General features: G+C 33.1%; 1 protein-coding gene across 1 annotated transcript; it reads right to left on the reverse strand.

The window, feature by feature from the left end:
• Positions 1-404: 404 nt before the first annotated feature.
• On the reverse strand, positions 405-12,273 carry LOC117932646 (3-hydroxyisobutyryl-CoA hydrolase-like protein 1, mitochondrial). The gene is made up of 14 exons (XM_034853924.1): positions 12,125-12,273; positions 11,955-12,035; positions 11,426-11,494; positions 11,277-11,340; positions 9,455-9,534; positions 8,925-9,008; positions 5,636-5,720; positions 4,610-4,695; positions 4,380-4,501; positions 3,304-3,364; positions 1,243-1,341; positions 1,056-1,157; positions 934-975; positions 405-658 (listed from the first exon to the last, which is right to left on the reverse strand). The coding sequence occupies exons 1-14, from the start codon at positions 12,245-12,247 to the stop codon at positions 539-541; spliced, it is 1,218 nt and encodes a 405-aa protein (XP_034709815.1). The 5' UTR covers positions 12,248-12,273; the 3' UTR covers positions 405-538.
• Positions 12,274-14,302: the final 2,029 nt, after the last annotated feature.

Genomic DNA, 14,302 nt, shown 5'->3' on the forward strand with positions numbered 1-14,302 from the left:
AATTATCTTCTACATATGTCATCCATGTTTAACAAATAAATTTATTATTTAAGATTAATCAAAGTAAATATTAATTAAAATTAATAAGGATAAACATTTCATTTTGATGATTTACAATAAATTTTTTAGAATTATTAATTGCGTCCACTAGATATCTTAACACATCCACTTATTTTTCCTTTTTTAAAAAAATAAATAAATTTTATATTAAATATTTCTAAAATACCATTACCGATGATCAGCAATCAAGTTGACAACTTAAAAATAATTTAACTTTAAGTTAACTTAAATTATTAAGTAAGAAATATTAACTTAAATCATTAACTTTAAGTTAACTTAAATCATTAAGTTGAGCCATGCAGCTGCATTTCTAGCGCTTGTTGCTGTGTATGTTACAATCCTTATGCACCCATAACCAATTTTCTCAAAAAGAAGGACTAGTATCTCATATCATATCCAGTAAAATGTCTTTTGCATCCACATTTTCCTTACTTCTGAAGCCAACTAAATCAGGTAACCAAAAATAAAAAATCTCCATCTAGGTAAATGCTTCTCGCAAAGTTGTTGGCAGCTCCAGTTCTGGCTCAAGTTCACTAATAGGTGAAAAATACTGATCCACCATGTCACTGGATACTTCCTCCAAGCTAGGGGGGTTCCACTGCATGTATAAAAATCACAACAATCTTACTATCCAAACTGCCTGATAGCTAATCACACATGTAGCAGTATCACCCCAAGGGGGTTTTGATAATCTTGTAAGCAGAGGATTATGATAATTCAGTGATTGTGAGAACCCCCCACTTGTATATTTCTCCCTTATTAACAACCATTTTCGCCATTGAAACACAGATTTTTTCAATTGGATTGTCACAACCGCCATGGAAATATCATCACCCTTCAATGCATTGGAAAAATAATGTACACTACTGTTACCTTAGGTGCATAGTCCTTCTCCACCATTCGTGCGCGGATCCCCTAATAAAAAAAGGGACAAAAATACAGTAAAAAGGCCAACAAAGTTTCTATGTTCACTAGGAAATAAAGAAATCTTGTACCTCACAAAAGTCATTGGAAATCTGTCCAGAAATTCCTTGAACAGACATTCTATACTCACGAACAAGGCATTGATCAAGAGTTTGAAATCTGCCTTCTCGTATCTAAACAAGCCATCAATGCGGAGTTAGAATCTAATGCAAAGTCATCTGGGGTCAACCAGAAATGAAATGAGTAGAAGGGACTCACTGATCTCAGGCAAACCTTCAAGCTCAATGGTGAAGCTTCTTTAAGTCTCTTTAAAGTTGAAGAACACCAAGGGTCTTGGGTTCTTGCAGTCTCACTTTCCTGACAAATTTAGTTTTTTTCAGACATGATCTCAAGCTCCCTTCATAAAAGCGTTGAATAGTATAATTTCAGGAAAATCCAAATTTTCATCTACTTTGAGTAAGGGTATTTTAAGTCTTTTTAAAGTCGAAGAACACCCAGCACCATGGGTTCTTGCAGTCTTACAAGCACAAGCACAAGCTCTGTGTAGATTCATTGGTATAATTTCAGGGAAATTTTACTTTCATCTAATTTGGGTTTTAGCAGAAAACTGGGAATGTTGAAGTCAATAATCAGTTGTAAACTCCATAAACATCAGGATTGAACTTAACACTTGGAAAGACATCACAAGCCCACTGAAATTATCAGGGGAAAAAACAAAAAGCAAATGAAGCTTATTCAAAATGGGGTGGGGGTGGGGGGAGGGGCAGGGGGAAACAAACACAAAACTATTTCAAGAAAGTTGGAAATATGTTATTAAGTTCTATATGGATATGCACTAGATCAGTACTTACTACTAACTAAAAAGAGTTACCAAAGCCAAAGATAGAAGGACCATCCAAGCATTGTTAAATCTATCAAGCGGTTCAGACAATGGCCAAATCGCTACTCCTAGTTTTAGGTTTAAAACTCAAACAGATTTGAATCTTCATATGACCAGAGGTAATGGATTTGCTAGTCTCACCTTACTATGGACAATTTGGCAGGAGAGGAACATGTGGATTTTTTATGGTAGATGGAGGAATTTGAGGCATTATGGAATTTATTTTATTTCTCTTCATCTATCTGGGCATCAGCTTGTGCAACATTTGAGGGTACTCCTTTGAGCATTATACTGCTAGATTTGGAACCTAGCATGCAAATCTACTAGGGCATCTAAGGAAACACAAACCTACTTGGACTCCTGCTGCAGTGGATGTTGTTAAACTGGATGTTGATAGATGTTCTCTAGGTAATCCAAGAAAACTAGGAATGGGATGAAAGCTCACCAATCGTGTTGGAACATTAGCACAAGCATTCTCAAAAGTCACTGAGACTGAGACTTCTGCTTTGCTAGAAGATTTGAAGCTAGCCAAAGCTGAAGATCTCTCCAATATATTTTAGTAGATGAAGATTCTGCAATAGTCATATCTTGGGTGAATAAGAAGTTCATGGAAGTCAGATACATGGGCTCCACCAGATCTTTTATGTTGCCTCAGAGTGTTCTTTTCATTGGATTCCTCATGAAGCAAACAAAGTGGTGGATTCATTAGGAGAAAGAGGAGTAAAACACTTGACTTCCTTTGTAGAGGATTTTTTGCCTCCATGAGAAATTTATACATATATGTATATATATATATATATATATATATATATATATATATATATATATATATACATATAGATAAATTTTTTGTCCCCATTAGGACTTGAACCTAGAACCTCCCACAAACCCTCCCCAGCCCTTTACCACCTGAGCAGGTCTCAAGGGTTGCCTCCACAAGGAATTGATTTTATATTTGTAAACTCTTTCTTGTTGTTTGATCAGGATGTTTTAATTTTTTATGGGGGGAGGATTTCTCACCCTTTCCTTGTACCTAATTATTTCTTAGCAATGAAGAGTTTGTTTCTAATTAACCAAAAGAAAAAAAGGAACATCATCTTTTCATCAAATTGGAACATCTCCAATGCACTTATTGACATGAGAAGGTTTGCCTTGATAAAATAAGCGTCTCTAAGAAGGAATTAAATTTCTTGTATATTGTGGGCTTAAAGTCTATTGTTTCCTTTATCACATTTCTTCCCTTCTCTAAAATTTTCTTCAGTATAATTTTCCTTATTATCATTAAAGAAAATTAGATAGGATTCCATAAAAAGAATAGACTTGAATACCATACTTAATACTTTATAAACATTAAAATAATTTATATTTCCTATATATATACTAAAAATATATTTACATATTTTATTGTTGAAATATGAAATGAAAAACAATATGCTTACCAGGGCATCAATTATTTCTTCAACTGTACCATGGCTGAAACATTTGTCAAGTGTTTCAATCCTAAACAAATGAAAGAACAAAGGATAAGATAGCTAGCATCATTATTTAAAAGAAATGAGCAGAAAAGTTAGAAGGCCCAAACAGAAAAGTTGAGACTTCAATTCACTTTGTAAAGATAGGATATAACTGGGATAGCAAGTCATTCTTGAGACTAAAAGGACAGTAGTAGCCTAGTCAAAAATTCCAAGCGAAAACTATTAAAGCAACCCCACAAGTACTGAACAATACCACAACTATATCAAAAGATAATTCAAATCCTGAAAAGAAAAATGTGAACAGGACTAGACCTATGATGGAGCCTATAAATAGGTGTACCATTTTTGAAGAGACAAATTGAAAAATCTCGGAAGTTAAATTGCTCTGAGAAAAGATTTTAGAATTTACAAGAGTTACGTAACTTGTGAGTTAGGAATCTAGCTTTCTACATTTAGTTTTTTTATTAATTCAACATATTAGGTACCTATGTCCTATAATGTATAATATGAGAACTCAAAATATGCTAACATTGAGGTCGGCATTGAGCCAGTATCCTTTAGCATTGGTCATGGACGAACTAGCTAGGCAATTTGAGGAAGATGTCCGTTGGGGTTTGTTGCTAGATGTACTTGCTGATGGTATAGTTTTAGTCAAAATGAGTTATAGGGAAGAATCTTATTTGGAACTATCCACAGATGCTTTAGAATCAAAAGATTAAACAAGGAAACAGAAAATATGGTTGTAATTTTGGTGAATTTAGGAGCAGAAAGGGGAATAATGGAAGACAATGGCCAATAGATGCCTAAAAGCACCGGCTTTCCTATCTGGAAGGGACCATCCATAAAGAAGAGAAAGTTGAAGAGTACATTGCCCACAAAATTGGAACAAGATAATGAAGAGAAAATTGCTTGTGGAGTGTAAAGTGATTTTTGAAGGTCTACCAAATTAAGGAAAGGATTTTATAAGAGAATGTAAGACTAACAATGCTTTAGGGATGTTGAGATGAATGGGCAGCAAGACAACAACAATTTGAACTCACCTCTGAAGTAGGCCACGGTTAGCTGGAGAGATCAGGGATCCATATTGTTCCAGAGAAGCTTCAATGACAGAAGGATCATCGGTAACCAATTTCCCTAGCCCTTCTTCAATTAAAGGAAGCTTCTATTTTTATACAACACAAATAATGGTCACCTGACACAGAAAACCAAAAAAGAAAAGAAAATGGAAGAAGAAGAAAAAAGAAAGAAAAAAAGGTCAAACAGAACTAACTGCACTCGGTGCATAGTGTGTAGCAAGTCCACAGGCAATCATCTCTGGTCCATTGAGTTTCTCTCCCGTTAGAGCCAAGTATTCCCCTGTAAATAGAATACAATTTCCTATTAAGAACTAGATTTGAATATTAAATTGTAGCTGTATATCAAGCATTTTTCCTGTTTGCAGTCCACTAGAACCAGAACCCGCAAGCATTGTCCCTGTTTGCAGTTTGCTTTATTAATCAACAAATAATCCATCAAAGTCTGAAATCAGTTTAATCCATGATAGGCTACCAATTTAATCCAGAAGCCAAAGCTGTAGGTCATGACGGGCCAACAATGCATATCAACCAGAAAAGGGCTACAACCCTAGCAGTCCAAATGGTCAAGGAGAAAGTGATATGACCCAAAACAACTTTTGATTGATGATATTTACATTACAAGGATGCTCATATGCTATCCATTTTTTTCCATGTTGAATTCTAATGCTTGTTAGATGAACTGGATATAGAAACTAAGCTCGCCATGAATTTGTGCTATAAAACAAAACCAAAACTAGCACAGCTCATAATCCAGTTCATTATGATAGGACCCTTCACATTGAGTTGGAATCAGGTCAACACTTTAGTAGGAAAAATTTGTCTGGTCAAATATGTACAATGTGAAAACTAATAATTAACTCACAGATATTCTTCCTAAGGGGGCAATAAGTCATACATTTCACTAGGTGTTAGGTAAGTTGGGAACTTGTAGTATATACATGTGCCAACTTCAGTAGGAGTGTTAAGCTTTTAACTGTCAAGAAGTATAAAATTCGGGGTGGGTATGGACCGTAGAGAACTGTCCAGAAATCTTTTCTCTTCTCCTTTTTCTCCTTTTCCTTTTTCTCTTTTTCTTTTCTACCAAACAACACACTGATCCATCAAGAAGCATATAGAAAAAGTTTCCAGTCAACATCTCCAGTTAAAACAAACTATGAACCAGATACTATAAAAGGAATTTCATCACAAAGTAAAACAAATTGCAACATGCAGCTACTTACCCCAGTACCCAGGTAGATGTGAGAGGTGAAAGGAAGCCCCAGCATCGGTATGGAAACCAATCAAAGTTTCTGGAGTAGCAAACACCTGAAATTATACAGATATAACTGGACTTCTGCCCCATGAACTAAATTCAAATTCCAAATAAAAAGGTAGATAAGAAACACAGATAATTGTTTCCACCATTATATCACTATGAAGAGGGAACAAAATATTAACATGATTAGTTTCAGGATTTCAAGTCCAGCCTGTACTGCAATAGTGAAGATCCTATTATTTGACAGCTTAAGTAAATAAAATCAACCATGTGCAAAGACACAGAAGACCAAAAACCTATTGACTTGCATGAACAGACATATTGTACAAAAATGGGAGTATAATATGAAAGGATGCAACCACCATTTAACCAAACAAGAATTCAAAGCAAAGGTAGTTCTAGATGAGACTTTTTGTGCTGCAAAAAGAATACATGAATTGATTTTTTTTTTTTTTTTTTTTCTCATTATTCAGTAGGAAGAAAAAATCGGATTAAGGGCAATATCAAATACGTTCAAGAATCCACACTAAGATAAACCCCAGGGAACCAAACCAAGCCAACAAGCTACTTTGTTTGGTTTACTGCAGATTCTTATTTTCATCAGATAAAGAATTTGAGAATTGATCTGATTAATGTTCAGTTCTAAGTAACAGGCCAGGTAAACCAACCAATGCATGTGTAGACAAAGCAGGCTACCTCTTTATAGACAGAAGAGTGACAGGTTGCCATCCACATCAATTGGGTGAAGAAAGTATCCCCTTTGTCTCCTCTATACAAAGAAGACAAACTTTCATAATCAGCCACTAAATGGTGAGCATGATGCCTTTTCTGTCTAGGCCTATTCATAAGATGTTTGTGTTAATGTAATAGTTAGGTTGGCAATTTTGCTCCGAACTACTCCACTTCCAATGAAACTCACAGGCCATAAGAATGGTTTGAAGATTCTACAGTTGAAGGCTCAAGTAAGTATGTTTTGATTTTGGATTGAGATAAAAGTAATAAGATTTCAATTCAATTTTTAAGTCAAGTCAGGGCTAAAAAGTACTTTTTTTAAGGCATAGATCAATTATATCAAAGGTGCCTAACAAAAGACTGCACAAAGGCATATATAATGTATACAAGGACACCAAAAGGCAAAACAAGGTGAGGTGATACACAAAAAACACCACCCACACCTTACTTAGAGTTTAACCACTCTACAAAGTCCATCATGGACAAGGAGCAGTCTCATCTATACACTCTAACCCACTTTAAAAAATTATACATAAAAGTTTGTTTAATTGCTTGGTTTAATTTTTCGGTGTTGTCAAATGTACTCCTATTTCTCTCCCTCCAAATGGTCCAGAATATTCACAATAAAGTAGCTCCCCAAGCTTTTTTCCTCTTCTTTCCAACAAAAGATCTATACCATATCAAAAAGGCATGTCTCACTAAGGAATGCATCACCCACTTTATTTCAAAAAGAGCAAAATTAATGCCACAAAATAGTTGCTTTCTATAGCAATGGAGGAGGACGTGATCAACTATTTCTTCTTCCTCTTCTTCTTTGTACCGATAGCATCTCTTCAATATCCTCTACTCCCTCCTTTAGAACCAATCCAAGATTGGTATCCTCCCTTGTGTAGCTTCCCATGCAAAAGAGCCAACCCTTTATGGTACACTATAATTCCAAACAACACTATAAGAGAACAACTCCATCTACCACACGATATAGAGGAATAGAGACAATTGAGAAAATGTCACTCTTTGATTAAAAAGTACATTAGGGAAGTTTGGACATCGACTGAAGTGTTCAAAGATCCAAAAAATGCCGAAATATTGGAAACTTGGGTTGTATATTCGATGCTTAAGCAGCCTGCACATATTGCTTTGGAAACTCAAAAAAAAAAAAAAGTCATAAAAATTCTATTTTTCAAATTAAGAGGTTTCCTAATTTATCTTGACCTAAAAACCTAGGGCTCTATATAAATACGAAGAGATTATTCTTTAGATGCTGAGCCAACAAAAAATATAATGCCATCACTCTATAGTATATCCAAAAACTCTCAAAAATCTTTGAAGAAGGGTTTTGGGATGGCCATCGAAGCAGAACTGCTAGCTTTGCTGGAAGCCTCCAAACTGGGAGCTAGAAACCTCACAGGAAAAACAAATTTTTTAGCTGGTAATCTCTTGCACTCCAAAGGAAGGGAATGGGTGTTGAGGGTATTATCACTGAATAGGCTGCAAACTTTTTTTTTTATTATAAGTAAAGAAGAAAAAAATTAATTTGTGATGCCAAAGGAGAAGCATCCTGAGCACATGGGGAGTTGTACAAGGAAACAGAAGCAAAGGAAACAAAATATTGGAAGAACAAAAGTCAGCTGCAGCCAACATTAGCTCTTAGAAAGATGAACAAGACGAATTCATTCTAGACCAGTCAAAGGATTTGATATGTTTTCTTTAGTTGGAAGCGTAAATCAGCTAAACAAGAAGCTGATGGCAAGAGAGGGAACTATTAACCCTAATGTACACACAACACCTAACACCACCACTGTAATAACACCCCACCCTCAGTCTCTTCCCTTCCTTGAGGGTTGTTCAATTTGGATCTACTTGTGCCCCTGCATTTTGTTCTTGCTTATCTTGTCTTTTCTCCTTGAAATATCTCCGTCCTGTCTTGTACTTTTTTGGTTTATTTAATGACATTCAAAATTTCATTTATATTTTCCTCAAAAACAAAAACATCTTTCCTACTTCTGACTCTACCATCTGGAGCTTAGTGCCAACAGTATATAAAATGCAAGGCTTCATTTGTCTTTCTTATCTCCTAAAATTTTCTATAATATTCTTCTATGCATCTGTAACTATTTACTTCCTTGAAATGCTTACAGTTTACACCTTTAAATGTCAAGACAAAATGGGAAAACCACCTTAAAATACCAGATGATATGAATCATATATATAAGCTCAACTACAAGTCCCTGAGGCTGGCTCAGGTGGCAAAAATAGGGGTGGAGGTGACGACATTCCAGGTTCAATTTCATGTAAAAGTTAAAAGGAAAAGAGTTTACTTACATGTCTAAACAACACAAACATGTTCAAGAATTTGGTTACATATGTCAAGCTTGTTTAAGAATTGCAGGGTAATTGACAAATTTCTCAAACAAAATAGTAGAAGGACACACACACACAAAAATATATATTACAGTTATCAGGACCAGTAATTAATGACGAGGTTAAAAGGGAATATCCATCACATTATCACTGTTACATACAGTTCTATCAGTTGCAACTCGGAACATCCCAGGAATCGAAACCCCCGCTCCGCCGCCCATTGTTATGCCATCCAAAATAGCCACCTAAATGGAGGTTCTTAATGCATTAGTATAATGATGATGACTAATGTAGCTAAGATAAATAGATAAACTAGAAGTTCCATCTAAATTATTTTATATCCATCTAAATGTAGCAAGACAAATTTTGGTTCTTATGACTTCAAAGGATTTTTTTAATGTCAATGATTCAACAGTCATCATCCACCTTGGGTTGAACAAGTACAACCCAGCAATACAGCCAAAAGGTAGTCCTACTTACAAAACATTAAATCCAGCATGTAATTACAGTATAGATTAAAAACAAATAATTCTCTCATTGACATATGATACCAACATTTCATGAATCTCATGAAAAAACCTCTATGATCATACCAAAGTAATAATTATTGAAAGCAAAACAAAGCACACCAAACAGTAGAGCCAGCTATATGTTTCAACTTTCAAATGCTATAAAAATAATGAATACTCACATTTGGCTTCAAATACGTGCCTACAAGGTATATAAAACTATATACTGTCCTAAAAAATTCCTTACAGTCCTCTATCCTCCCTGCATAGAGTGGACCAAAGGTTACAAAATTGCTATAAAACAAAATTCGGTTTCACTAATTAAATTGAATAAAAAATTACCAAAACATTACAAAAGGGCACAATGCAACCTGCATATCAATTAGATGCTGAAACATTGCATCATCCATGTAACAAGGGCACAAAGCATACGATATAATGACTTTGAAAGGAACTGAATTGTGAAGTAGAAAAATAACAGGGGCATAGACAAAGGTGCATGACGAAAAAAAGACTAAAACAAGAGAATCCCTGTGTCTACGCAAATATAAAGCTCTAAGCAAAAGGAAAGAAAAAAATAAACAGATATTGAATTTGTTGATTTTGAATGTGGATACAATCTCTAGGTTTTTCGTAAAAGAAACCTCTAGTATTCTTCAAGAAGCTTAGATCTAAGAGCTTGGACAGCATGTTTCTTGGACTAACAATGGCACTTCCATGGTGGTGACAAAAGATAACACATTTGAGCTTAAATCATTGATCTGAGTGTACATTGAATCTTTTTTAAATGTTAAAGAATGACAAAGGCTGAAGTCTGTCATGTGTCAAGTATACAAAGGCATTATCAGGCTTAAACTAAGAGGCAAGAATCCAAAAAGTCAAAAAAAGAAATAATAATAAAAGGGAAGATGAGATGCAAAACAACTTCTCCAGTGTCCAGTTCTTTATTGGGCAAGGATGGACTTGGGATGGTTAGTAGTAATCATCCAAGTCCCCCTCTTCATTAGCCAAGCTTGTCGTGTTTCTAGTATTTGATTTCTAGAAATCTGTGTCCTCCTTAGAGCTCTGTTTCTATCATATAGCTGGAAAGTGGAAACCCTTTGGTTTCCCAATTTCTCTTCTTCTATATAATCTATGGAACATACCAATATTTATTCCCCATTAAAGGTGTTCCATGGATTCATTTATGCCGTACTGCCATCTAAATGGTCTAAAATGTTGCATTCCTACACCTGATCATCCAATCAATATTATGTATCAACATTCAGTCTCTCCCCAAATAGAATGTGAAAATAAAATAAACATAAAGAAGAATCTCATGGGTAAAGAATCCTAAAGAAAATATGGATTGTAAATCAAATCCATTATAGTGTCTCATATGTCTATGATACTCGGTTTACTAACAATTGAAGAGATTTCAAAATTTTAAATAATTTATAAACCTAATTAGGAAATTTTGTAGCTTAGATAACCCAAGCATTCATAGAGGGTAATTTGACAGTAAAAAGACAAAACTAACCAACAAAAAAATATGCAGATAGTGAAGCTTTCTCTCTGTAGTATCATATAGCTCCTTCAAAAATGGAAAAAATTCACCTTTTGAATGCCCCCATGACAAAAGGTTTTCAGTCCTTATTACAGTCAGGCATTTTCTACTAGACAGAAAAAAATGATGGTCCTAAAGAATGTAATCCTGGATCATGTATTGCCACAGACCCAATGAGGAACCTTTTTGTCTTCTTGATAGAGATTAGACTGTAAAGAATTGATTATAATCCAACTCCAAGAATTCCAGCTTTTTTATCATCTGCAATAATTTCCTCATTCCATCTATCCCTATAATGTATCTTAATAAGTTCCACACTAAAGAACAAAGCTACTTTCTTTGAAACGAAATTTCATGAGAAAAATGAAATAATCCATACAACCATGGAATTTGAGAATAGATTGAATGTATACCATTTTGCTTTGTGACCCAAACAGCAAAGCAAATCTATTTAGTACCTTTATTTATTAAATTATAGAGGCCAACAATATCTCCACCTGCACAAAATGCCCTGCCACTGCCCTTCAAAAATTCAAGATAATGCCTTAAGTCATTCGTTAACATACAAACACGAACCCAAAAGCTGAAAACATGAAACAGATGTTACCTTCATTACCACAAAACCAATATCAGGATTTTCTTCCCAAGACTTGTACAGGTTTTGCAATCTAGCTCCCTGGAGGCCACAAATAAAAACCTCAAGTAGTAAATTTCCTTTGATGGGGTCTGCCAGCTCTGTGCAACCCAAAATTTTCCTTTTTGTTTTTAATTATTTGGTCTAACTTTACTCCATCCAATTTGCCAATTGTTCTTCCGATCAACATATTATAGATTTTCAAAAACCCATTTCTTTCAATATAAAAATTCAAAATTATTTTTAGAGATGCTTCAAACAAAAATTTGCCCCAAAACAAATCATGTGTTTCTAATATTGAATGATTTAAAAAAATAAATAAATAAATTTGTCACTAGGAAATTGAAAAGAAGCCAAATAGATAATAATATTTGTATTGGGCGCCAAACGAATGGCCAAAATAAATAAACCCTCGTGACAAATATACCCAAATTACGAGAACTACACATATGAAACAAAAATAAAATACTGGAAAGCAATTTTAAAGGGAGAGAAGGCACACCATTGAAGTATTGAGAGCATTGAGAGCATGGGGTCTGTTGAGAATTGCAGTTCTGGAACAACCTTCGCCTTCAACCAGCACCTGATACAAGTATACAACCAGAGAAATGATCGTGAGTGCTGGATGAGTGTAAATATGTGAAAAATAGATGGGTACTTGAGGAAGCTCACTTCAGAGTCAAAATCATTGGCAGCAGCAGGGTTGGGAACGTAGGAAAAAGCTCTGTGATGAGTGGGAAAGGGAGGGGAGCGAATACCACTGCGTCTTCTCCACAAAACTTTCAAGCTCTGCATTTTCTCTGCTCTTTTTCCTTCTCTCTCTTTCTTTAGGCTCAAGAGAGTTGATTGGAGGGTCAAAACGCTGCGTTTTCTAATTAAAGAAATGTGCAAATTACCATAAAAAAAATAATTTATAAATAAAATTATATCATAATTTAGTGTCCAATTATATCAAAATTTACAAATTTTGTAATTTAACCCTCCGCCTTTTTTTTTTTTTTTACCTTATTAAACAAAAATATTCTAATTATTTTATTATAAGAAAAAACTTCTTTTTTAAAATCTATATTTAAATACTTGAAATAGTAAATGATATTTATGTCAAAAATATGTTATTTTTCACGAGTTAAATTCACAAGTTTAAGGATCATTTCATCCATTTTAATCAATTAATTCATTATTTTATACAATAATTCTTTTTTATATATATAGTAGTTGCATTTATGGTTATCTTAACATCATATATAACTATTCCATTACAATACTGATTTTCATAAATATCAAAGAAAAAATATCAATCCAATTATGTCAAATATATACTTTAGGTCGTGTTGTTTTATACCCAAATTTGATATTATTATTTTGTATTTTATTTTTATTTTTTATTTACATTAGTTTTATTTGTTTGTATTTGATCGTTTTTTTTATGATTTCAAACTTTGTTATAATATTTAAAATCATTTTTTTCACATGAAATAAAATTTATTTAATTTCTAAACAAACTGTGAAATTATTGAATTCAAAAAATTAAAAGATTTCAATCAAATAAAAAAAAAAAACCAAATATGATTGAGGTTGGTTATGTGTTTGTCCATTTTTTTGTCTCTTATTTCCTTTAAAACATTTAATCGATTTCTTTTCATAAATTGTTGCTCAAAAATAGGAACAATAGAAATTACTTAATTTGGATAAGTATACTACATATATAAAAGAGCCTAATGTTTGCCCATTTTTTCTTTCTTTCTAAAATAGTCTCATGATAGTGACTATATCATTTGAGTCGTTTTAATTAATATTAAAAAATTAGATACTTACAAATTTAAAATAAAAATATATCAATTCTTTAAAAATATATTATTTTTATATTCAATTAATTCAAATAATATTTCTCTCTTTTTAAGGGAGATAACACCAATGAAGTTATCGCGAAGGCTATGAACTTATAAATGGAGAGCAAGTTGAAGGACCGATTATTATCAATCTCAAGAATCTTATTTTCAATATCAATGTGTTTGACAATGTTTTTTGTTTGAAGTGTTTTTAGTTAAAATGTTTTTTTTTTAAACATTTTTTGGAGAATCATCTATTAAATACTTATTTATGATGTACTACAATTAATTTTTCGAATGTATTTAGAGTGCATTTGGAAGTGATTCTTAAAAATGTTTATAGTATTTCTAATACTTTAATAATAAAAAATTTAAAGCGTTATAAATATTAAAAACATTTCCTAAAATCACTACTTAATAATGCTTTTTATTTAAAGTGTTTTTAATGAAAGTGTTTTCTTTAAAAGTGTTTTTTAGAAAATTATCTATCAATGGTTTCTCTATGTGTTCAAATAGAATATTAGTTAGTTCAAGTTTCCTTTTTTAGTCATAGCTTAGCCAAGTATACAATTTACATCAAGTAAGCTTGTTAGAGTCCATTACAAGTTTGATAGAGATATTCCTTTATATTTATACTAACTTGTATAGATTTCCTATTAGAATTCAATCAATAAAATTTCATAATTCTTTCCTAAATTTCAAAATTCAGTTGTTAAATAATTGTACTCGTTTGTTATTTTGTTATTTATATTTATTTTAAGTTTACGATGTAAATAACGAAATGGATACCATGAATTTTGAATTGCTCTATTCCCTTACCTTAGATCAAATAAGGTGCATGCATATATCCTTAAACTTCTCTAGATCTAATCAAAGCGGAAAACATGGTAGTAAAAAATCATTAAAATTACCAGATCATGAGAATATATAAAATCATGCTTGTGACCTGGATGTTCTCAAATTATTTTTAATCCGTTTAAGTCATCGAAGAAGTTGTAGAACTTGTCTATTCAGTATTTTT

This window comes from Vitis riparia, chromosome 15 (assembly GCF_004353265.1).
Source record: "Vitis riparia cultivar Riparia Gloire de Montpellier isolate 1030 chromosome 15, EGFV_Vit.rip_1.0, whole genome shotgun sequence".
Classification (NCBI taxonomy): Eukaryota; Viridiplantae; Streptophyta; class Magnoliopsida; order Vitales; family Vitaceae; genus Vitis; species Vitis riparia.